Source organism: Oncorhynchus nerka, linkage group LG15 (genome assembly GCF_034236695.1).
Source record: "Oncorhynchus nerka isolate Pitt River linkage group LG15, Oner_Uvic_2.0, whole genome shotgun sequence".
NCBI classification, from domain to species: Eukaryota; Metazoa; Chordata; class Actinopteri; order Salmoniformes; family Salmonidae; genus Oncorhynchus; species Oncorhynchus nerka.
Window position 1 is genome coordinate 86,010,383 of NC_088410.1, and position 26,459 is coordinate 86,036,841.

Sequence of the window (26,459 nt, forward strand, 5' to 3'; positions counted from 1 at the left end):
TATAGAAATCTGGTGTTCTGCTATAGAAATCTGGCGTTCTGCTATAGAAATCTGGTGTTCTGCTATAGAAATCTGGTGTTCTGCTATAGAAATCTGGTGTTCTATAGAAATCTGGTGTTCTACTATAGAAATCTTGTGTTCTGCTATAGAAATCTGGTGTTCTATAGAAATTGGGTGTTCTGCTATAGAAATCTGGTGTTCTGCTATAGAAATGGGGTATTCTTCTATAGAAATCTGGTGTTCTGCTATAGAAATCTGGTGTTCTGCTATAGAAATCTGGCATTCTGCTATAGAAATCTGGTGTTCTGCTATAGAAATCTGGCGTTCTGCTATAGAAATCGGGTATTCTGCTATAGAGATCTGGCGTTCTGCTATAGAAATCTGGTGTTCTGCTATAGAAATCTGGTGTTCTGCTATAGAAATCTGGTGTTCTATAGAAATTGGGTGTTCTGCTATAGAAATCTGGTGTTCTGCTATAGAAATGGGGTATTCTTCTATAGAAATCTGGTGTTCTGCTATAGAAATCTGGTGTTCTGCTATAGAAATCTGGCATTCTGCTATAGAAATCTGGTGTTCTGCTATAGAAATCTGGCGTTCTGCTATAGAAATCGGGTATTCTGCTATAGAGATCTGGCGTTCTGCTATAGAAATCTGGTGTTCTGCTATAGAAATCTGGTGTTCTGCTATAGAAATCTGGTGTTCTATAGAAATCTGGTGTTCTGCTATAGAAATCTGGTGTTCTATAGAAATCTGGTGTTCTACTATGTAAATCTGGTGTTCTATATAAATCTGGTGTTCTGCTATAGAAATCTGGTGTTCTACTATGTAAATCTGGTGTTCTATATAAATCTGGTGTTCTGCTATATAAATCTGGTGTTCTACTATGTAAATCTGGTGTTCTATATAAATCTGGTGTTCTTCTATATAAATCTGGTGTTCTTTAGAAATATGTTATTCTTCTATAGAAATCTGGTGTTCTGCTATAGAAATCTGGTGTTCTGCTATAGAAATATGATGTCCTGCTATAGAAATGTGGTGTTCTGCTATAGAAATCTGGTGTTCTATAGAAATCTGGTGTTCTGCTATAGAAATCTGGTGTTCTATAGAAATCTGGTGTTCTGCTATATAAATCTGGTGTTCTGCTATATAAATCTGGTGTTCTACTATAGAAAGCTGGTGTTCTTTAGAAATATGTTATTCTTCTATAGAAATCTGGTGTTCTACTATAGAAAGCTGGTGTTCTATATAAATATGGTATTCTTCTATATAAATCTGGTGTTCTAGTATAGAAAGCTGGTGTTCTTTAGAAATATGTTATTCTTCTATAGAAATCTGGTGTTCTACTATATAAATCTGGTGTTCTATAGAAATTGGGTGTTCTGCTATAGAAATCTGGTGTTCTGCTATAGAAATGGGGTATTCTTCTATAGAAATCTGGTGTTCTGCTATAGAAATCTGGTGTTCTGCTATAGAAATCTGGCATTCTGCTATAGAAATCTGGTGTTCTGCTATAGAAATCTGGCGTTCTGCTATAGAAATCGGGTATTCTGCTATAGAGATCTGGCGTTCTGCTATAGAAATCTGGTGTTCTGCTATAGAAATCTGGTGTTCTGCTATAGAAATCTGGTGTTCTATAGAAATTGGGTGTTCTGCTATAGAAATCTGGTGTTCTGCTATAGAAATGGGGTATTCTTCTATAGAAATCTGGTGTTCTGCTATAGAAATCTGGTGTTCTGCTATAGAAATCTGGCATTCTGCTATAGAAATCTGGTGTTCTGCTATAGAAATCTGGCGTTCTGCTATAGAAATCGGGTATTCTGCTATAGAGATCTGGCGTTCTGCTATAGAAATCTGGTGTTCTGCTATAGAAATCTGGTGTTCTGCTATAGAAATCTGGTGTTCTATAGAAATCTGGTGTTCTGCTATAGAAATCTGGTGTTCTATAGAAATCTGGTGTTCTACTATGTAAATCTGGTGTTCTATATAAATCTGGTGTTCTGCTATAGAAATCTGGTGTTCTACTATGTAAATCTGGTGTTCTATATAAATCTGGTGTTCTGCTATATAAATCTGGTGTTCTACTATGTAAATCTGGTGTTCTATATAAATCTGGTGTTCTTCTATAGAAATCTGGTGTTCTATATAAATCTGGTGTTCTACTATATAAATCTGGTGTTCTATAGAAATCTGGTGTTCTGCTATAGAAATCTGGTGTTCTATAGAAATCTGGTGTTCTACTATATAAATCTGGTGTTCTATAGAAATCTGGTGTTCTATATAAATCTGGTGTTCTATAGAAATCTGGTGTTCTGCTATAGAAATCTGGTGTTCTGCTATAGAAATCTGGTGTTCTGCTATAGAAATGGGGTTTTCTTCTATAGAAATCTGGTGTTCTGCTATAGAAATCTGGTGTTCTGCTATAGAAATCTGGCGTTCTGCTATAGAAATCTGGTGTTCTGCTATAGAAATCTGGCGTTCTGCTATAGAAATCGGGTATTCTGCTATAGAGATCTGGTGTTCTGCTATAGAAATCTGGTGTTCTGCTATAGAAATCTGGCGTTCTGCTATAGAAATCTGGTGTTCTGCTATAGAAATCTGGTGTTCTGCTATAGAAATCTGGTGTTCTATAGAAATCTGGTGTTCTACTATAGAAATCTTGTGTTCTGCTATAGAAATCTGGTGTTCTATAGAAATTGGGTGTTCTGCTATAGAAATCTGGTGTTCTGCTATAGAAATGGGGTATTCTTCTATAGAAATCTGGTGTTCTGCTATAGAAATCTGGTGTTCTGCTATAGAAATCTGGCATTCTGCTATAGAAATCTGGTGTTCTGCTATAGAAATCTGGCGTTCTGCTATAGAAATCGGGTATTCTGCTATAGAGATCTGGCGTTCTGCTATAGAAATCTGGTGTTCTGCTATAGAAATCTGGTGTTCTGCTATAGAAATCTGGTGTTCTATAGAAATTGGGTGTTCTGCTATAGAAATCTGGTGTTCTGCTATAGAAATGGGGTATTCTTCTATAGAAATCTGGTGTTCTGCTATAGAAATCTGGTGTTCTGCTATAGAAATCTGGCATTCTGCTATAGAAATCTGGTGTTCTGCTATAGAAATCTGGCGTTCTGCTATAGAAATCGGGTATTCTGCTATAGAGATCTGGCGTTCTGCTATAGAAATCTGGTGTTCTGCTATAGAAATCTGGTGTTCTGCTATAGAAATCTGGTGTTCTATAGAAATCTGGTGTTCTGCTATAGAAATCTGGTGTTCTATAGAAATCTGGTGTTCTACTATGTAAATCTGGTGTTCTATATAAATCTGGTGTTCTGCTATAGAAATCTGGTGTTCTACTATGTAAATCTGGTGTTCTATATAAATCTGGTGTTCTGCTATATAAATCTGGTGTTCTACTATGTAAATCTGGTGTTCTATATAAATCTGGTGTTCTTCTATAGAAATCTGGTGTTCTATATAAATCTGGTGTTCTACTATATAAATCTGATGTTCTATAGAAATCTGGTGTTCTGCTATAGAAATCTGGTGTTCTATAGAAATCTGGTGTTCTACTATATAAATCTGGTGTTCTATAGAAATCTGGTGTTCTATATAAATCTGGTGTTCTATAGAAATCTGGTGTTCTATAGAAATCTGGTGTTCTGCTATAGAAATCTGGTGTTCTGCTATAGAAATCTGGTGTTCTGCTATAGAAATGGGGTTTTCTTCTATAGAAATCTGGTGTTCTGCTATAGAAATCTGGTGTTCTGCTATAGAAATCTGGCGTTCTGCTATAGAAATCTGGTGTTCTGCTATAGAAATCTGGCGTTCTGCTATAGAAATCGGGTATTCTGCTATAGAGATCTGGTGTTCTGCTATAGAAATCTGGTGTTCTGCTATAGAAATCTGGCGTTCTGCTATAGAAATCTGGTGTTCTGCTATAGAAATCTGGTGTTCTGCTATAGAAATCTGGTGTTCTATAGAAATCTGGTGTTCTACTATAGAAATCTGGTGTTCTGCTATAGAAATCTGGTGTTCTATAGAAATCTGGTGTTCTACTATAGAAATCTGGTGTTCTGCTATAGAAATCTGGTGTTCTATAGAAATCTGGTGTTCTACTATATAAATCTGGTGTTCTATAGAAATCTGGTGTTCTGCTATAGAAATCTGGTGTTCTATAGAAATCTGGTGTTCTACTATATAAATCTGGTGTTCTGCAATAGAAATCTGGTGTTCTGCTATAGAAATCTGGTGTTCTGCTATAGAAATCTGGTGTTCTGCTATAGAAATCTGGCGTTCTGCTATAGAAATCGGGTGTTCTACTAGTGCTGTGGTGGGTAGGTGGCAGCATGCTGCTTGGTCTGTATAGTAACTGGTCTCTGTGGAAACGGCAGAGCGAGAGAGAGACAGACAGACAGACTGCATGCTTAGTGATGAGGAGCGGGGAAATGCAAGAGGAAGTGATATAATTTCCGTTGTGGAGGGAAGGGGAAGATTAGGGGGAAACAAAGGCAGGGATTATCTCTGCACAGGGCTATAATAGCACTACGCACACAGCCTCTGCAGAACGGGCCCGCCACAGGTCTCTTTGGACCACAGAACAGAGACCGGGTCTCCCAACCACACCCGCAGGGTCTTTCTCCCATCCACGCACTTCCTCATTCCAAGCCAGCTCAGAAGAACTACAATGCCCAGCTGCATATGGGAGAGCAACCAGGGACCTGGGATTAAGGGTCATTATTTCTCCTCATTATTGACCTTCATATTGTTGTGTCTCTCTGAGGAGAGAACAGTATGGTCATGTTATCACTGTCCTCTCAGCACAGGAATCAGAACTTCACATTGGATGTCTCTCATTATAGGGCTTAGTCTAATTAGGAGAACATACATGACAATATGCCAATGCGTGAGGTCCACATCAATGCTGTGTTCCCACTTGCATTCATTTCAAGGGTGTACAGTACAATGATGCAATCATGTACAGTACATTTATTTGTATTTTTTTATTTCACCTTTATTTAACCAGGTAGGCTAGTTGAGAACAAGTTCTCATTTACAACTGCGACCTGCAGTGTGAACAGACAACACAGAGTTACACATGGAGTAAACAATTAACAAGTCAATAACACAGTAGGAAAAAAAGAGTCTATATACATTGTGTGCAAAATGCATGAGGAGGTAGGCGAATAATTACAATTTTGCAGATTAACACTGGAGTGATAAATGATCAGATGGTCATGTACAGGTAGAGATACTGGTGTGCAAAAGAGCAGAAAAGTAAATAAATAAAAACAGTATGGGGATGAGGTAGGTAAATTGGGTGGGCTATTTACCGATAGACTATGTACAGCTGCAGCGTTCAGTTAGCTGCTCAGATAGCCAATGTTTAAAGTTGGTGAGGGGGATAAAAGTCTCCAACTTCAGCGATTTTTGCAATTCGTTCCAGTCACAGGCAGCAGAGAACTGGAATGAAAGGCGGCCAAATGAGGTGTTGGCTTTAGGGATGATCAGTGAGATACACCTGCTGGAGCGCGTGCTACGGGTGGGTGTTGCCATCGTGACCAGTGAACTGAGATAAGGTGGAGATTTACCTAGCATGGACTTGTAGATGACCTGGAGCCAGTGGGTCTGGCGACGAATATGTAGCGAGGGCCAGCCGACTAGAGCATACAGGTCGCAGTGGTGGGTGGTATAAGGTGCTTTAGTAACAAAACGGATGGCACTGTGATAAACTGCATCCAGTTTGCAGAGTAGAGTATTGGAAGCTATTTTGTAAATGACATCGCCGAAGTTGAGGATCGGTAGGATAGTCAGTTTTACTAGGGTAAGTTTGGCGGCGTGAGTGAAGGAGGCTTTGTTGCGGAATAGGAAGCCGACTCTAGAAGGGTCCATGAATACATCATTGTACTGTACACAATATACTTCTCTGTTCTTCTCAGAGAGTAATCGATGATTGATTTATTAATTGACAGTATTTTTTAAAGTCACTTTAAGTGGCTGGAAATAGTCTTGTGGTTAGATTGAGACCAAGTTAGAGGAGGGGTAAAACCCTGCTGATAGGTAGAAAGTAAGACAGATGGAGAGAAAGTGACAGGTTATGTACGGCATATGATGGAGGATAAAGCAAGAGGAAGAGATAAAATAATGGGGGAGACAGAAAGAGAGAGAAAGAGTTAGTCTGAGATGTTTTAAATTCTGGAGCTGAAAGTCCCTCCATCTGTGGTGGTGGTTGTGGGACTGAGTGATTTCTATGATTGACCATAATCCCAGCCCAGTGCTAGAAGAGAGACAGACATAATGGACTCTCTCTGCAGACGGACTGCACTCACTCTAACAGGCTCAACTGGCTGGCTGCTGAGGAGGACCACTGGTCCAGTCAGACTGGAGCTTCTCCCCCTACTGGACACAGGGTGATAGGACTCAGGCAAAATACTGCTGACCAACTGGTAGATTTAACCTTATGTGAAGGAAGTGTCTGAATGCTCACTTGGTCACTGGTAAGATTGACAGGCAGGAAGTCAGAGCAGACTTGTTTTTGGTGCTTTGCTAACTGCAGATGTCACTGTGGGGATGTTATCGAACCACCTTTAGCAGTCATGCGCAGTGTTAAGGGCCCTATGTTATTGCAGACTACTGTATGTCACCCAGACACAGTGTTTAGAGGTCAATAAACAGGTGTTGAGTGCCGCAATACACTGCCGCTGCAATCACACAGACTTAACACAGTGGGTTTTGTTGAGTGGCTTGTGTAGTGTTGTTTTTCGAGTGCCCTCGAGATCAACCCGGAGAACAATGTGTTGTGCTGAGTGACCTTATTGTCACACAGGCCGGCTGTGTGGGGTCTGGACTGGAGGACCCTAACTCACTGCAGAAATCAGACAGGCGGGTGGGCGGGGCAGGCGTTACGGTGTGGTGTGTCGTTTAGTGGGCTCAACACAGCATGACATGGCTGGACCCTGGTATGCTGTCATTCCTCCTAAAATAACACAACTTTGAGTGATTAAACCACTCTCCTTCTGAAACAGAGCAAATAGAACAGTTAGGAATATTAAATGTGCTAATCGCCTCTCACTGAGCTTTTCATTATGGCTTTTAAGTTCCACAAGTTTAGAAGTGAGAGAGAGACAGAGAGATAGAGAGAGAGAGATCGTGAGAGAGAGATCCTCGGATCCGCCAGGCTTGCAGTAACATCACAGACAAGGACTGAACAAACAGCTGTGATGATCCATCCACCTCTTGTACAGTACAGTAATAATGTCAGCTAGTCGATTATATAGTGTGAAGGGTTGGAGATGTATAGCTACAGTAAAGCACTCTGTTGGACAGCACATAGTGTTTCTACTGCTTGACCTTGTCTGTAGCATCACCATCAGTGATATAGATGGTGTTAGAGACATTAAAGGAGTGATATTGAAACTGCTGGACTGTGCTGTGTTACAGTAGTTAGACTGGGTCCATGTCTCTGTACTGTGTTGGCCGGCCTGTGCTGTACTGGTCTTATCTGTTCTGTACTGTTCTGATCTCACTATGCTCATCCAGCTGCACTAAGTCCGTCTCTCAGTCTGATTCATGGTCTGTTTGTGTAGCCCATTCATCTGGGCCAACACGCAGTAAGGAGAGACACATGAAGACACATGGCTGTTTTGGAGCAGGGAGGTACTACTTTAAGCTGCTAGAGGAGAGATACGGCCCAGAGACATGGAGCCTTACTGAGAGACTGTAAAAACACAATACTGAGAAAGAAGCCAGAGAAACAGACGACTGAGGAAGAAGCCAGAGAAACAGACGACTGAGGAAGAAGCCAGAGAAACAGACGACTGAGGAAGAAGCCAGAGAAACAGACGACTGAGGAAGAAGCCAGAGAAACAGACGACTGAGGAAGAAGCCAGAGAAACAGACGACTGAGGAAGAAGCCAGAGAAACAGACAACTGAGGAAGAAGCCAGAGAAACAGACGACTGAGGAAGAAGCCAGAGAAACAGACGACTGAGGAAGAAGCCAGAGAAACAGACGACTGAGAAAGAAGCCAGAGAAACAGACGACTGAGGAAGAAGCCAGAGAAACAGACGAGAGGAAGAAGCCAGAGAAACAGACGACTGAGGAAGAAGCCAGAGAAACAGACGACTGAGGAAGAAGCCAGAGAAACAGACGACTGAGGAAGAAGCCAGAGAAACAGACGACTGAGGAAGAAGCCAGAGAAACAGACGACTGAGGAAGAAGCCAGAGAAACAGACGACTGAGGAAGAAGACAGATCATCAGGAAGGAAGGACAGAGAAGGAGGGAGGAACCATTCTTCATATGCAGTGTCATGGACTACATTTGTATTTCCTCATTCATCATGATTCATGTCCTCTTCTCCTTTATATAATTTCCGTCTCCTTGAAGAGACGTCACAGATAGACAGAGACGTATTGACGGACTACCACCGTTTGGCATTGAAAGGTCCCACTTTAGAAAAACAACAACTCGTAAAGGCTTTATATCTTCATAAGCATTCACAAATCATTTACAGTATATGCAAAGTCATACTATACATGAAGGGTGAGACAAAAGGTTCTCACTTACATCTGTTATTGTTTTGCCATATGTGGCATAGAGAGCTAACCCTTTAGCCATATGTTCAGTTCTCAGGACAGTTCAGAGCAGTGTCGAATCTGGAAGTAATTGTTTAGCCAGCAGCATACTCCACTGTTGATCGCTAATTGAAAACTGTTGGATTACAAACACTCAAGAGTGCCCTTTAGCTAGGTTGACCCCTCCGTTGTATACACAACGCCACACTGTCACACAACTGAGGAAGTTTCCTTTAATGAACTTTGTGGCGATCATTTCATTAGACTAATTAGCTCTGCTGTATGTGTCATTGTTTCACTGGTTCACCTCATTAGTAGTGACTGAATAAAATCTGCATTTCATTGTTTCTTAATATAATCCTCATTCAGGTGATTAAGACCCTTATGATCCTGGCATTCAGCTATTGTTTCACTAACAAGGTTAGTGATATCATAAACGGAGTAGGAGGGGCTAGGTCTGGCTAGCTGTGAGTGGGAGGGTCTTGGTGATGGGGGGCTCGGGGGGTGGACCTTCAGACAGAAATAGGACACTTCTTTCTCTAACGAGAGTTTATCACTGTCCGTCCTTTAGGAGAGAAGAAAATGTGCTTGGGGAATGTGGTCCCTTTGATGATGTACCAGAAATGAAAGTCCACTTAGTGGGAGTCTAAAAAGGGTTTGTCATTTTCTAGCCCAGGGACTGTGTGGCTGGCAGGCTGACTGACTGACTGGCTGGCTGCCTGTCTGGCTGGGTGGATGACTGGTTGGCTGACTGGCTGGTTGACTGGCTGGCTGACTGGCTGGCTGACTGGCTGATAGGGGACGCAAACCAGATATTTCCCTAGGGGGTTGAAGTGGGAACAGAGAGGAAACCTAGACACAGTACTGAGGCATGGTACCATGCAGACACAGGGAAGAGACTGTCTCTTTAGAGACTCACTCTATTTTGCCATTAGGCGACAAGATATTGTCTGTCGCCCATAAGCCTCTACACATAGACAGTAATACTCCATGTTATAATCCCTGTGCAATTAATTATGTCAGACCTATATTATAACTATTAATAGTTAGCAACCAAAATGAGAAAAACGTGCAGAGAATACGAAAATAAAGCAAGCAACATTGCACTGAACCCCTTTAGCCACGGAAAGGCATTTGACAAAAATTCCTTGTCCTTTTGGTTTGGAAAAGTGACATTTTATTCAACATGTTCATGTTATTCAATGGCCCTCACCTTCTCCACTCCAAATGCTAACTGTATTACCCCTTGGAATAACACCGTTGTAATCACAGTTTTTCTCCAACACACTATAGCTAGCCTAAATATGTCTGGCACCATTTTGCTACAGTGCATGGTCTGAAATTGTAGTCATTTAGCTTGCGCCTTACAGAAATGAAATTCCCCTGACAGTTAGGAGAAATGTGTAAGCCCATTGAGGAGCATGCTGAGCTTGGCACCAGTCACTGCCTCTAGAATTATACAGTCTATGAACAGCACTTAGTTCACTTAGTGTTTTCTCTAGAGAACAGGTTGGCACACACACACAACCACACACTCTGACACCTACCCACTGAACCAGAGGAGCCTTTAACCCTGACCTCTGTATTGACCCTTGACCCTGACCTCTGCTTCATGTGTGTTTCCTGTATAGAGGCTGGCCAGGGAGGCGGAGCAGCTGCAGACAGATTTTCCCTGGCTGGACAGTATCAAGGTAAAGTTAGAGCCTCCCCCTCTCTCGCACTCTCTCTCTCTCTTTCTCTCACCATTTCATCCATATTTCTACCCATCTCGCACTCTATCTGTCTCTTCATATTTACATTTATCCACCAAAGTAACACAACCTGTATTTTGTTGTCTTTTAAATGTCAATGCTATCAGAATTACAGGCACATGTACACACTCACATGCACCACCCAGAGTGAAGATGTTTTATGTATGTTTGAGCATTTGATAATGTCCCACGGCCTATTTCTACATAATGGTGAATCTGTGTTGTGCGTGTAAGGCCAAAGCAGGTTGAACTTTGTACTTTCCAACACCTGACCTTTAACACAGCAGAACACCACTCCCTGTTAATGTCTACATCTCAGAACTTTCAGTGTTACTTGGCTTGTGTTTTGTGTGTGTTTGATGCGTGTTTTTGGTGCGTTTGTGTGTGTATCTGTATGTGTCTGTTTGTGTGTGTGCTCCACTCATTCACAGATTTACAAACACACAGATGCCCCGTATATATATACACACACACACTCATTCTCACACCCATCACAAGATACAACAGCGGGGAGTGTGTGTGTGTGTATCTTCTGTCTCCAGGGATACGGGCTAGCTGTCATGGTACACTTACCACAAATTGATTTTTAACCCCTCGCCTCCCAGGGGATATTTGAGAATAGGCTTTAACTGATTTTAAACAAATTATTATGAGCCATACTTCCCAGCGAAGTCCATTTTTATTCATGGTCGCTTACACTGAAGCCGAAGTTTGGGGGTGGCAGTGCCTGCACCTCTCATACACTGAAGCTGAAGTTTGGGGGTGGCAGTGCCTGCACCTCTCTTACACTGAAGCTGAAGTTTGGGGGCGGCAGTGCCTGCACCTCTCTTACACTGAAGCCGAAGTTTGGGGGTGGCAGTGCCTGCACCTCTCTTACACTGAAGCTGAAGTTTGGGGGTGGCAGTGCCTGCACCTCTCTTACACTGAAGCTGAAGTTTGGGGGTGGCAGTGCCTGCACCTCTCTCCACCCGCTGTTCCCACCAACCCAGGGTGGTTCTGTCTGTCAGTGCATCTGTCCCCTTTGCTCAGGGCCGGGCAGGACTGATGCCTTCATCTCTGTCTGCCTGTGGCCAGCTGGTCAGCTTTAATGTTGCTCAATCGGATGTGTACCCATGCAGGTAGTTGCATTTGGGTCACAGTGCCCTCACACAGCACACCTGTTCATAGGTAACTGCATCCAATATGGTTTCACCGTCTCTTCAAGTGGAAAAGCCAGCTCTCTCCCTTTCCCACTCACTTCCTCTCTCTCTCTCTTTCTCTCTCTCTCCCATTATCTCTCTACCTCATCCCTCTGTCTCTCTCCTTCTGTCTGACCCTCACCCCTTCCCCTCCCTCCACAGTTTTTTCTTATCTGTCCATGTCTTTAATCAGCCATGAAAACAGTTAGAAAATATCATATTGTTGCAAATACTAATAATGTATTGGAGCTGATTTCATTTGCCTTTATAATTAGACCAGGTAATGAATCTAGGCAGGAGCGACTGGGAAACCATTAAAACAAACTTGTTGCGAGGGGGAGAGGGGGAGGGAGGGGAGAGGCAGATATGCTTTTAGATTTGGTGTGCTTTTCTAATTTCCTTTTGGGTGAACACTCGACTGAATGACACTGTAATTAGATTAGGGGGCATGATCTTTTGGCATATTAGGAACAGCGCAGAGCATCTTAAACTAACCGGTAGAGCAAGCTGTCAGACTCTGAGAGAATGGTGTTTATGTAAGACAGACAGTAGAATTTGTGTTTGTCTATGTGTGTGTGTGTGTGTGTGTGTGTGTGTGTGTGTGTGTGTGTGTGTGTGTGTGTGTGTTTACACTCTGCTACCTACCTGATCTGGCCCATCTTCTATGTTCAATAACACCAGAGACATCATACGACTCAATGATATGGCTGTTCCCTCTTCCTGCTGTCGCATCTGTTTCCGTAACGACAGACCACGCTTCTTTCTTCTTCCTATTGTAACTATGACGATGGTGCCTGGGTTGGTAATATGATCACCCCGATGGTCCAACATTTTGACCTTTGGACTGTTGGTGGTCATAACACCTGTTGCGATGGTCGTTCAGGGTTTTAAATCCATTGCAATTAAATGGTGTGTGAAATAGACATTAAAGTGTTTGATTGCTCCTGATTTCTCAAGGTCATAGGTCATCCTATCTCAGCTCTGTCAGGGTCTCTTTCCAGACCATTAATTTGATTGTATTGTCTCTGGATGCATTCTCTTGGGTCTTTGCTTTTTAGTAGCAGGGCCCCAGGGCTAATGACTACAAGAACCAGCCCCTAAATCATTTCACATTACAGTCATATATATACAGATGAAGTCGGAAGTTTACATACACCTTAGCCAAATACATTTAAACTCAGTTTTTCACAATTCCTGAAATTTAATCCTAGTAAAAATTCTCTGTCTTAGATCAGTTACGATCACCACTTCATTTTAAGAATGTGAAATGTCAGAATAATTGTAGAGAGTGATTTATTCCCAGTGGGTCAATTAGTATTTGGTTGCAATTGCCTTTAAATTGTTTAACTTGGGTCAAACGTTTCGGGTAGCCTTCCACAAGCTCCCACAATAAGTTGGGTGAATTTTGGCCCATTCCTCCTGACAGAGCTGATGTAACTGAGTCAGATTTGTAGGCCTCCTTGCTCGCATGCTTTTTCAGTTCTGCCCACAAATTTGGCCACTCCAATACCTTGACCTTGTTGTCCTTAAGCCAAGAGGTAAGCCAAGAGGTCCAAGAGGTACAGAGTGGCAGGCAGACTCGAGGTCAGGGCAGGCAGAATGGGCAGGCAGGCTCGAGGTCAGGGCAGGCATAATGGTCAGGCAGACTCGAGGTCAGGGCAGGCAGAATGGGAAGGCAGGCTCGAGGTCAGGGCAGGCATAATGGTCAGGCAGACTCGAGGTCAGGGCAGGCATAATGGTCAGGCAGGCTCGATGTCAGGGCAGGCAGAATGGTCAGACAGGCTCGAGGTCAGGGCAGGCAGAATGGTCAGACAGGCTCGAGGTCAGGGCAGGCAGAATGGTCAGACAGGCTCGAGGTCAGGGCAGGCATAATGGTCAGACAGGCTCGAGGTCAGAGCAGGCAGAATGGTCAGACAGACTCGAGGTCAGGGCAGGCAGAATGGTCAGACACGCTCGAGGTCAGGGCAGGCAGAATGGTCAGACTGGCTCGAGGTCAGGGCAGGCAGAATGGTCAGACAGGCTCGAGGTCAGGGCAGGCAGAATGGTCAGACAGGCTCGAGGTCAGGGCAGGCAGAAAGGTCAGACAGGCTCGAGGTCAGGGCAGGCAGAATGGTCAGACAGGCTCGAGGTCAGGGCAGGCAGAATGGTCAGACAGGCTCGAGGTCAGGGCAGGCAGAATGGTCAGACAGGCTCGAGGTCAGGGCAGGCAGAATGGTCAGACAGGCTCGAGGTCAGGGCAGGCATAATGGTCAGACAGGCTCGAGGTCAGAGCAGGCAGAATGGTCAGACAGACTCGAGGTCAGGGCAGGCAGAATGGTCAGACAGGCTCGAGGTCAGGGCAGGCAGAATGGTCAGACAGGCTCGAGGTCAGGGCAGGCAGAATGGTCAGACAGGCTCGAGGTCAGGGCAGGCAGAATGGTCAGACAGGCTCGAGGTCAGGGCAGGCATAATGGTCAGACAGGCTCGAGGTCAGAGCAGGCAGAATGGTCAGACAGACTCGAGGTCAGGGCAGGCAGAATGGTCAGACAGGCTCGAGGTCAGGGCAGGTAGAATGGTCAGACAGGCTCGAGGTCAGGGCAGGCAGAATGGTCAGACAGGCTCGAGGTCAGGGCAGGCAGAATGGTCAGACAGGCTCGAGGTCAGGGCAGGCAGAATGGTCAGACAGGCTCGAGGTCAGGGCAGGCAGAATGGTCAGACAGGCTCGAGGTCAGGGCAGGCAGAATGGTCAGACAGACTCGAGGTCAGGGCAGGCAGAATGGTCAGACAGGCTCGAGGTCAGGGCAGGCAGAATGGTCAGACAGGCTCGAGGTCAGGGCAGGCAGAATGGTCAGACAGGCTCGAGGTCAGGGCAGGCAGAATGGTCAGACAGGCTCGAGGTCAGGGCAGGCAGAATGGTCAGACAGGCTCGAGGTCAGGGCAGGCAGAATGGTCAGACAGGCTCGAGGTCAGGGCAGGCAGAATTGTCAGACAGACTCGAGGTCAGGGCAGGCAGAATGGTCAGACAGGCTCGAGGTCAGGGCAGGCAGAATGGTCAGACAGGCTCGAGGTCAGGGCAGGCAGAATGGTCAGACAGGCTCGAGGTCAGGGCAGGCAGAATGGTCAGACAGGCTCGAGGTCAGGGCAGGCAGAATGGTCAGACAGGCTCGAGGTCAGGGCAGGCAGAATGGTCAGACAGGCTCGAGGTCAGGGCAGGCAGAATGGTCAGACAGGCTCGATGTCAGGGCAGGCAGAATGGTCAGACAGGCTCGAGGTCAGGGCAGGCAGAATGGTCAGACAGACTCGAGGTCAGGGCAGGCAGAATGGTCAGACAGGCTCGAGGTCAGGGCAGGCAGAATGGTCAGACAGACTCGAGGTCAGGGCAGGCAGAATGGTCAGACAGACTCGAGGTCAGGGCAGGCAGAATGGTCAGACAGACTCGAGGTCAGGGCAGGCAGAATGGTCAGACAGACTCGAGGTCAGGGCAGGCAGAATGGTCAGACAGGCAGGAATGGAGTCCAAAACAGGCAAGGGTCAAAACATTCAAATATTATAGAGAGTATTTATTTAGTAGCAGACTTAGTGCAGTATGCTGCCCTGGCCTATTAAACGTAACGATCCACCTGTTCGCCATCTTACACCCTCAAGGTGATGTGAGTTACACTCATCATATATGATTAAGGAAAACGGTCTTATTTCAGAAAGAACCAAATACTAAAACATGAAACATTAACATATATATACAAAATAAAACTAAGACAGAAAAGAAGAACAATACAAATGTGGGTGAAATAAGAGAAGAAACAGAATCCCAGTGAGTTGTCCTTTGGTGTCCGTCTATTTCACCTGATTGTGGTCCCTTGAAGACGGCCCTCATAAAACTAATGTATTCTTTGGTTAAGGGAGCCGCTCGGGTCGCTCTGCTCTGAGGGCCGGGCTGATAGAGCCATTCGCCCGCCACAATAATTTTCCATAATTTCCTCTGGAGGGCCAATTATCTCAAATAGACGCATTATAAGGAGGGTTGGCATGGTCAGTGCAACAAAGGACTAGAAAAAGGAGAAAATGCAAAGCCGGAAACCGTGAAAAAACGCTGGTAGGCTTGGAACATACAAGACAAACTGACACAGAGACACAGGGATAAATACACTGGTACAGAGAGACAGGAAACACAGGGATAAATACACTGGTACAGAGAGACAGGAAACACAGGGATAAATACAATGGGGAAAACAAGAAACACCTGGAGGGGGTGGAGACAATAACAAGGACAGGTGAAACAGATCAGGGTGTGACAGCAATATTGTTGACCATTCATGCCATTGAATAACATCTAATATATTTTATAGTATTTTTACATCTGGAATATACAATGTTGCTATGACTACAAGGCGCTCTTTTTAGAATAACTCCAGTATCAAAACTGCTTGCCAGCTCCTAATATTATTATTTTTAAACTCTGTTTATTATCTCTTTCATGAGATACAGAAAGGTGTTTACATCATCTCTTGTTTTGTTACTTTATTATTCTCTTTATTTCATATTCAATACCACCATCAGTGATGCAACGATGCAAGAAAGCACTTACTTGTCAATCACAGGCATAAAGTACAGTAGTTTACCTGTTAATACCACTATTAGTATCAAAAACCAGTGGAGTACTTAAGCAGCTGTACTGCATGATAATATCAATGAATCTACCAGGCCTGGTCCTAGACACATGACACGTGACATGATGATCTCTGGCGTGGGTTGTCGATCTGATGTGTAAGACATAGGGACATGGTGGAAAGAGACTAGGGGAAAGAAGGAGAGAGGGAAGAGAGAAAGGGAAAGAAGACATCCACTTTCCATCACAATGTGATGTGGCAGCTGCTATACGTTTGAAATGCATTAGCGCTAATAGCTGTGTCGTTAAGGGAGAGCGATGACTGATGAGTTACCATGGAGAAACGGGGAGAGGGGTGAGTTACTATGGCGAAACATGGAAGAGGAGTGAGTTACTATGGAGAAACATGGGAGAGGGCTGAGGGATGAGAGTCTCAGTGAGAAAGGGAGAGAGAGAAGGTGAGGGCGTGTGGGAGCGAGGGAGGTTTGATAGAGAGAGAGAGAAAATGAGAAGGAGACAGACACAGAGAGAAGGAGCCATCTTCCAGGCTTCCATCACCCTCTAATAAATGAAGCCTTTCATCACGGGCCATGCAAGTGTATGTGTGTGTGTGTGTGTGTGTGTGTGTGTGTGTGTGTGTGTGTGTGTGTGGGCGCGTGCGTGCGTGCGTGCGTGCCTCTCACAGGATTTTACTGAATAAAGAAACCCGTTTCTCAGTATTCGTAGCATATGCTTTTCTGATTGTATGTGATTGTTTTTGTTTTTGTTTTTTATATCTCAAAGCTCCCACATTTAAAAAAAACAAGATTTAAAAAATAGTTCCTTTCACTGATTAGGTGCACTTGCGACAGTGACATGATCCAGCCACATTAGTAGAGTTCCCTCAGTGAGCCTGACCCCTAGTGGCGGGGGTAAGAGTTGACACTCCGATTTGTTGCACTGACCATGCCAACCCTCCTTATAATGCGTCTATTTGAGATAATTGGCCCTCCAGAGGAAATTATGGGAAATTATTGTGGCGGGCGAATGGCTCTATCAGCCCGGCCCTCGGAGCAGAGCGACCCGAGCGGCTCCCTTAACCAAAGAATACATTAGTTTTATGAGGGCCGTCTTCAAGGGACCACAATCAGGTGAAATAGACGGACACCAAAGGACAAATCACTGGGATTCTGTTTCTTCTCTTATTTCACCCACATTTGTATTGTTCTTCTTTTCTGTCTTAGTTTTATTTTGTATATATATGTTAATGTTTCATGTTTTAGTATTTGGTTCTTTCTGAAATAAGACCGTTTTCCTTAATCATATATGATGAGTGTAACTCACATCACCTTGAGGGTGTAAGATGGCGAACAGGTGGATCGTTACGTTTAGTAGGCCAGGGCAGCATACTGCACTAAGTCTGCTACTAAATAAATACTCTCTATAATATTTGAATGTCTATTTCTATGGGTGAATGGGATGTTTTTCTCCTCAGTAATTCTAGCATCTTATATCACTTCCTCCTTTTGTATATCAAATCATCTACATTCCACCATTCTCAGTGACTGCAGAGGCTCTGTCTGATTTGGGCCAGTTTGTCCTGTTTCAGCACATATGTGAGCCAGTACCCAACCCTTTAAAATAGGGTATCCATAGCAGGAGCTACAGAGAGCAGGAGGAAGAGTAGGAGGGAGGAGGGGAGTGTGGCTATTGGAACACTTTTTAAATATACTGTATGTATTTTAAACACTGATAAGCATAAACACATTGCATAATCACAAATAAACTGCTTCTATTTTCTTTGTGAGCGTCCACCCCTCTCCCTTCTCTGTCCTGTGGCCATGCTGAGACAGAGGCAGAGCGCTAGCAGGCTGCAGAGCGCGTAATGGAACTTATAAACAGCGTTCTGTTATCGCTGAATCCCGCGCCATGGAACAGTTTCCCATCTTTTCACCACTTGAGGGAAAGGAATGAAAGGAAGGGGGTAGGAGGACGGGAGAAAATCCATCACAATATACAATTTAGCGTTGCCGCCTCGGTATCAAGCGTATCTGATGGTCTGGATGCCTCAGCAGAGAGACATAGACTGGACCCAGTCTTGTTACTATACACAACACTGAGCCGTGTGTGTGTGTGTGTGTGTGTGTGTGTGTGTGTGTGTGTGTGTGTGTGTGTGTGTGTGTGTGTGTGTGTGTGTGTGTGTGTGTGTGTGTGTGTGTGTGTATTTGCATGTGAGTGTGTGAGTGCAAATGCACATGTGTGAGAATACTCTAACCTTGACTACAAGCTTGTACTTTGCACTCATGTGAAACTCATTGATAATATGTACCAATTGGTCAAGCAACTGGAAGAATTGGATCATTGCTCATTTAGTAATATGGCACTCCATAGCCACTTCAAACATCAATCTGGATCGTCACCGGTCCAATTATTCTCCACCACTTCCTGACCACCCCAGGCCACAACTTTTTTCTCCTCCTCCTCCTGTTGATCACCCCAGCCCACCTTTCTCTCCTCTCTTCCACCCCTACCTATCCCCCTCCTCCTCTTGACCATCTCACCCCAGCCCACCCCTCCCCTCCACCCTCCATGTCTTTACCTCCTGATCACCCCAGCCCACCCCTCTCCTTCCCTCCACCCACCATGTCTTTACCTCCTGATCACCCCAGCCCACCCCACCCTCTCCTCCACCCTCCATGTCTTTACCTCCTGATCACCTCAGCCCACCCCTCTCCTCCACCCTCCATGTCTTTACCTCCTGATCACCACAGCCCACCCCTCTCCTCCACCCTCCATGTCTTTACCTCCTGATCACCACAGCCCACCCCTCTCATCCACCCTCCATGTCTTTACCTCCTGATCACCCCAGCCCACCCCTCCCCTCCACCCTCCATGTCTTTACCTCCTGATCACCTCAGCCCACCCCTCTCCTCCACCCTCCATGTCTTTACCTCCTGATCACCCCAGCCCACCTTTCTCTCCTCTCTTCCACCCCTACCTATCCCCCTCCTCCTCCTGACCATCTCACCCCAGCCCACCCCTCCCCTCCACCCTCCATGTCTTTACCTCCTGATCACCCCAGCCCACCCCTCTCCTTCCCTCCACCCACCATGTCTTTACCTCCTGATCACCCCAGCCCACCCCACCCCCTCTCCTCCACCCTCCATGTCTTTACCTCCTGATCACCTCAGCCCACCCCTCTCCTCCACCCTCCATGTCTTTACCTCCTGATCACCACAGCCCACCCCTCTCCTCCACCCTCCATGTCTTTACCTCCTGATCACCTCAGCCCACCCCTCTCCTCCACCCTCCATGTCTTTACCTCCTGATCACCCCAGCCCACCCCTCTCCTCCACCCTCCATGTCTTTACCTCCTGATCACCCCAGCCCACCCCTCCCCTCCACCCTCCATGTCTTTACCTCCTGATCACCTCAGCCCACCCCTCTCCTCCACCCTCCATGTCTTTACCTCCTGATCACCACAGCCCACCCCTCTCCTCCACCCTCCATGTCTTTACCTCCTGATCACCTCAGCCCACCCCTCTCCTCCACCCTCCATGTCTTTACCTCCTGATCACCCCAGCCCACCCCTCTCCTCCACCCTCCATGTCTTTACCTCCTGATCACCCCAGCCCACCCCTCCCCTCCACCCTCCATGTCTTTACCTCCTGATCACCCCAGCCCACCCCTCTCCTCCCCTCCACCCACCATGTCTTTACCTCCTGATCACCCCAGCCCACCCCTCCCCTCCACCCTCCATGTCTTTACCTCCTGATCACCCCAGCCCACCCCTCCCCTCCACCCTCCATGTCTTTACCTCCTGATCACCACAGCCCACCCCTCTCTTTCCCTCCACCCTCCATGTCTCCACATCCTAATCACCCTAGCCCACCCCTCTCTTCTCTCCTCCACCCCTCCTCCTTATCCAACTCCCGCTGGCCACCTCAGCCCACCCCTCTCTCCTCCACTCCCCCTCCCTGCCTCCCTCCCTCGCTCACTCTCTGCATCTGATTTCTCTTCTGCTGCCTGCTTTTTTCTCTCGCTGGTTGCCTTGGTTACCCCACAGTTTGGTCATTTCAGCTTCTTGATTGCAAGCCCGGCTGTAATTTGCGTAAGTATCTCTCTTCAAGGTAGAAATGCTATTTTCTCCATTCTCTTTATTTATTTGTCTCTCTCTCCCTCTCATTCGCCTTCACTCTCTCCCTGACTCCTTCAGTACTCTCATGTAATGTTGTTCTGCTGCTCTGAGAGGGAGAGAGAGAGAGCACAAGTGGTCTCAGACATGCTGTTTCACACTCAACTAAGAGGGCATGAAAGAACTCTTGTTTGGTGAGCCACGGTGCTGTGGAGCGCTGCGTTAGCCGGGGGAAGAGAGAGAGAGAGAGAAAGAGAGAGAGAGAGAGAGAGAGAGAAAGAGAGAGAGAGAGAGAGAAAGAGAGAGAGAGAGAGAGAAAGAGAGAGAGAGAGAAAGAGAGAGAGAGAGAGAGAAAGAGAGAGAGAGGGAGAGAGCGAGAGAGAGAGAGAGAAAGAGAGAGAGAGTCCCCCGTGCCGTGTCTAAACCCAGCCTATCGATCCCCAGGCCCCACCGGCAATGGCAATCAATAGCCAAAGAAATCCAGCAGGCCACGCTCTGAAGCTCTATTCCCCCATCTCAACACATGCCCAACACCCATGAAATGTTATTTCAGAGAGAGAACCTGCTCCCCCTGGCCCCCTGGTTAGAGAAGCGGTCTATATGAGAACTCTGAACTAGAGAGGTCACCATCATAGAGGACTGGGTTTGGCCTTTTTTATTTAATAATTGGGTCCATCTATAACGATTGTCTTTCTCTTCTGATGAGGAATGAGATGGATTGGATCAATGCGCAGCGTGGTAAGTGTTCATGTTATATTTATTAGAACAGAAACACTAAACAAAACAAAAAACGAAACAGTCCTGTACGGTGCAGCAACACAAAACAGAAAACAACTAGCCACAACCTATATTGGGAAAACAGGCTGCCTAAGTATGGTTCTCAATCAGAGAACAACGATTGCCAGCTGCCTCTGATTGGGAACCATACCAGGCCAAACACATAGAAATAGAAAACATAGAACACAAAACATAGAATGCCCACCCCAACTCACGCCCTGACCAACACCATCGTGTTTGGTGACACCATCATAGTTTGGGTCCTTATATTGTATATTTGGTCTCATGCCTAGGTATCACCTCTGTGATGTTTACTGTACTAAATTATTATTATTATTATTATTATATTTATTAAACAGTATGTAAGACCTCCCTACTGGAACCAGTAGATTGCTGCATGACATTGTTTGATGATGGCATGGTTCCCTTCCCTTAGGGCTAATTGTTCATAGCATTCTCCATTTATAAAGTTGTGGGTGAGAGGTGTTTATAGAAAATGTTTTATTTGCAGTGGTTAAAGGTATGGATAAAGGTTTGGGTTTCAGTGGTTAAAGGCATGGATAAAGGTTTGGGTTTCAGTGGTTAAAGGCATGGATAAAGGTTTGGGTTTCAGTGGTTAAAGGTATGGATAAAGGTAGTATCACATTTTTCATTTCATTTCATTACAGTACAACGGCTTGATTTGTTTGATCGTAGCTAGCTACATAGCTAGCTACATAGCCGTCTTTGTATCAAAGATAATTGTGTAGTCTTGAGCGATTTCCTAGGTTAGCTAGCCAGCTATTGTCGTTCTTTTAACGCAACGTAACGTAATCAACACTGCTAGCTAGCCAGCTAGCCCCGAATAGCAGCACAGTAGCACAGTAGAAACTATTACACTCAACGGAACGACTTGATTAGTGTAGTGTCAACAACGCAGACACTGCCAGCTAGCCTACATAGTCAACAACGCAGCCTCTGCCAGCTAGCCTACTTCAGCAGTACTGTATAATTTTAATCATTTTAGTCAATAAGATTCTTGCTACGTAAGCTTAACTTTCTGAACACTCGAGACGTGTAGTCCACTTGTCATTCAATCTCCTTTGCATTAGCGTAGCCTCTTGTGTAGCCTGTCAACTATGTGTCTGTCTATCCCTGTTCTCTCCTCTCTGCACAGACCATACAAACGCTCCACACCGCGTGGCCGCGGCCACCCTAATCTGGTGGTCCCAGCGCGCACGACCCACGTGGAGTTCCAGGTCTCCGGTAGCCTCTGGAACTGCCGATCTGCGGCCAACAAGGCAGAGTTCATCTCAGCCTATGCCTCCCTCCAGTCCCTCGACTTCTTGGCACTGACGGAAACATGGATCACCACAGACAACACTGCTACTCCTACTGCTCTCTCTTCGTCTGCCCACGTGTTCTCGCACACCCGAGAGCTTCTGGTCAGCGGGGTGGTGGCACCGGGATCCTCATCTCTCCCAAGTGGTCATTCTCTCTTTCTCCCCTTACCCATCTGTCTATCGCCTCCTTTGAATTCCATGCTGTCACAGTTACCAGCCCTTTCAAGCTTAACATCCTTATCATTTATCGCCCTCCAGGTTCCCTCGGAGAGTTCATCAATGAGCTTGATGCCTTGATAAGCTCCTTTCCTGAGGACGGCTCACCTCTCACAGTTCTGGGCGACTTTAACCTCCCCACGTCTACCTTTGACTCATTCCTCTCTGCCTCCTTCTTTCCACTCCTCTCCTCTTTTGACCTCACCCTCTCACCTTCCCCCCTACTCACAAGGCAGGAAATACGCTCGACCTCATCTTTACTAGATGCTGTTCTTCCACTAACCTCATTGCAACTCCCCTCCAAGTCTCCGACCACTACCTTGTATCCTTTTCCCTCTCGCTCTCATCCAACACTTCCCACACTGCCCCTACTCGGATGGTATCGCGCCGTCCCAACCTTCGCTCTCTCTCCCCCGCTACTCTCTCCTCTTCCATCCTATCATCTCTTCCCTCTGCTCAAACCTTCTCCAACCTATCTCCTGATTCTGCCTCCTCAACCCTCCTCTCCTCCCTTTCTGCATCCTTTGACTCTCTATGTCCCCTATCCTCCAGGCCGGCTCGGTCCTCCCCTCCCGCTCCGTGGCTCGGCGACTCATTGCGAGCTCACAGAACAGGGCTCCGGGCAGCCGAGCAGAAATGGAGGAAAACTCGCCTCCCTGCGGACCTGACATCCTTTCACTCCCTCCTCTCTACATTTTCCTCTTCTCTCTCTGCTGCTAAAGCCACTTTCTACCACTCTAAATTCCAAGCATCTGCCTCTAACCCTAGGAAGCTCTTTGCAACCTTCTCCTCCCTCCTGAATCCTCCTCCCCCCCCCCCTCCTCCCTCTCTGCAGATGACTTCGTCAACCATTTTGAAAAGAAGGTCGACGACATCCGATCCTCGTTTGCTAAGTCAAACGACACCGCTGGTTCTGCTCACACTGCCCTACTCTGTGCTCTGACCTCTTTCTCCCCTCTCTCTCCAGATGAAATCTCGCGTCTTGTGACGGCCGGCCGCCCAACACCCTGCCCGCTTGACCCTATCCCCTCCTCTCTTCTCCAGACCATTTCCGGAGACCTTCTCCCTTACCTCACCTCGCTCATCAACTCATCCCTGACCGCTGGCTACGTCCCTTCCGTGTTCAAGAGAGCGAGAGTTGCACCCCTTCTGAAAAAACCTACACTCGATCCCTCCGATGTCAACAACTACAGACCAGTATCCCTTCTTTCTTTTCTCTCCAAAACTCTTGAACGTGCCGTCCTTGGCCAGCTCTCCCGCTATCTCTCTCAGAATGACCTTCTTGATCCAAATCAGTCAGGTTTCAAGACTAGTCATTCAACTGAGACTGCTCTTCTCTGTATCACGGAGGCGCTCCGCACTGCTAAAGCTAACTCTCTCTCCTCTGCTCTCATCCTTCTAGACCTATCGGCTGCCTTCGATACTCTGAACCATCAGATCCTCCTCTCCACCCTCTCCGAGTTGGGCATCTCCGGCGCGGCCCACGCTTGGATTGCGTCTTACCTGACAGGTCGCTCCTACCAGGTGGCGTGGCGAGAATCCGTCTCCACACCACGTGCTCTCACCACTGGTGTCCCCCAGGGCTCTGTTCTAGGCCCTCTCCTATTCTCGCTATACACCAAGTCACTTGGCTCTGTCATAACCTCACATGGTCTCTCCTATCATTGCTATGCAGACGACACACAATTAATCTTCTCCTTTCCCCCTTCTGATGACCAGGTGGCGAATCGCATCTCTGCATGTCTGACAGACATATCAGTGTGGATGACGGATCACCACCTCAAGCTGAACCTCGGCAAGACGGAGATGCTCTTCCTCCCGGGGAAGGACTGCCCGTTCCATGATCTCGCCATCACGGTTGACAACTCCATTGTGTCCTCCTCCCAGAGCGCTAAGAACCTTGGCGTGATCCTGGACAACACCCTGTCGTTCTCAACTAACATCAAGGCGGTGGCCCGTTCCTGTAGGTTCATGCTCTACAACATCCGCCAGAGAGTACGACCCTGCCTCACACAGGAAGCGGCGCAGGTCCTAATCCAGGCACTTGTCATCTCCCGTCTGGATTACTGCAACTCGCTGTTGGCTGGGCTCCCTGCCTGTGCCATTAAACCCCTACAACTCATCCAGAATGCCGCAGCCCGTCTGGTGTTCAACCTTCCCAAGTTCTCTCACGTCACCCCGCTCCTCCGCTCTCTCCACTGGCTTCCAGTTGAAGCTCGCATCCGCTACAAGACCATGGTGCTTGCCTACGGAGCTGTGAGGGGAACGGCACCTCAGTACCTCCAGGCTCTGATCAGGCCCTACACCCAAACAAGGGCACTGCGTTCATCCACCTCTGGCCTGCTCGCCTCCCTACCACTGAGGAAGTACAGTTCCCGCTCAGCCCAGTCAAAACTGTTCGCTGCTCTGGCCCCCCAATGGTGGAACAAACTCCCTCACGACGCCAGGACAGCGGAGTCAATCACCACCTTCCGGAGACACCTGAAACCCCACCTCTTTAAGGAATACCTAGGATAGGATAAAGTAATCCCTCTCACCTCCCCCCTTAAAAGATTTAGATGCACTACTGTTCCACTGGATGTCATAAGGTGAATGCACCAATTTGTAAGTCGCTCTGGATAAGAGCGTCTGCTAAATGACTTAAATGTAATGTAAATGTAATAAAGGTTTGGGTTTCAGTGGTTAAAGGTATGGATAAAGGTTTGGGTTTCAGTGGTTAAAGGCATGGATAAAGGTTTGGGTTTCAGTGGTTAAAGGTATGGATAAAGGTTTGGGTTTCAGTGGTTAAAGGTATGGATAAAGGTTTGGGTTTCAGTGGTTAAAGGTATGGATAAAGGTTTGGGGTTTCAGTGGTTAAAGGTATCGATAAAGGTTTGGGTTTCAGTGGTTAAAGGTATGGATAAAGGTTTGGGTTTCAGTGCTTAAAGGTATGGATAAAGGTTTGGGTTTCAGTGTGTGCTTTCTTTGGTGCAACCTGTCCTTGGTCGATGCGGACGTAGATGTCCTGAGGAAGGTTACTGTCTGATTTGAATGTTTGAAGCATTGTGAAGCATCGTAGGGGACAGCAAGGCGTCTAATGGAAATGATTACATGGTCGACAATAACAGGTTTGTCTCTGCCACCGCTGATGGTTGAGTGGCCACTCTCAGTCAACCTCTGAAGAGGGGGTGGCAGCACACTGGCCCTCAAGCCTTCAATCTGTATCCGGTTGTCCTGAAGACTAAGGAACCGTGAAGCTGTTTTCAGGATAAGTGGTGTTCTACTGTTAAACAGAGGTTCAATATGAAGATGCCATGGGATTGGATAGGGCAGATCCAAATGCACTGTAAGGTGGCTTGTGATTGGTCACTGCTGCCTGGTGAGATTGCGGACTGTACGGTGCCAGGATCCACCATGTCACGCTGATAGATGGAGGATTGGATTGCCTCCTAGGTTACTAGAACCCCACCTGATCCCTGTGTTAATATTGTTACGGTCTGTTTATCTTATTTGTCTTTATTTGTTGTTAGAGCGTCTCCTTCCTGCCTCTCCTGTGCTGATCAGATTGGGGCTTGTTTGGGAGGCGTTGTGTGCATGTGTCATGTTGGATAGGCCCTTTATCTGGCAGTGTGTCCATGCTGTGTGGCGATGCTATCGGGGCTAAAGCCAGCTCCTCAATGGAGCCATGTCAGCCAACAATGGGGATCTGCATTACCCAGAGCGCAGTGGTACAAAGCGTCCTCTCCTTATCGCAGGATTGGAATATTCAAAGACTGATTTAACTGCTTTTTATTGAAGGGATCTGACAGCCACTGAAGGGGAGGGAGGGAGGGAGGGAGGGAGGGAGGGGAGGGAAGGAGGGAGGGAGGGAGGGAGGGCATAAAAGGTTGCTTAGAGGAAATAAGTGTATTAAGGCTAGCATTAAAAGAAGGGCAGTCTGCACTATTGAGCATGGATTAAGACAGAGGTTATGGAA

General features: G+C 46.4%; 1 protein-coding gene across 3 annotated transcripts in view; it reads left to right on the forward strand.

The window, feature by feature from the left end:
- Positions 1–26,459, forward strand: part of LOC115142357 (voltage-dependent calcium channel subunit alpha-2/delta-2-like) — a 344,103-nt gene that overhangs the window by 151,874 nt on the left and 165,770 nt on the right. For all 3 annotated transcript variants that reach the window (XM_065001983.1, XM_065001986.1, XM_065001984.1), the window contains exon 4: positions 10,193–10,252. In XM_065001983.1, the coding sequence (XP_064858055.1) occupies positions 10,193–10,252 (60 nt within the window). The remainder of the gene's footprint in view (positions 1–10,192; positions 10,253–26,459) is intronic.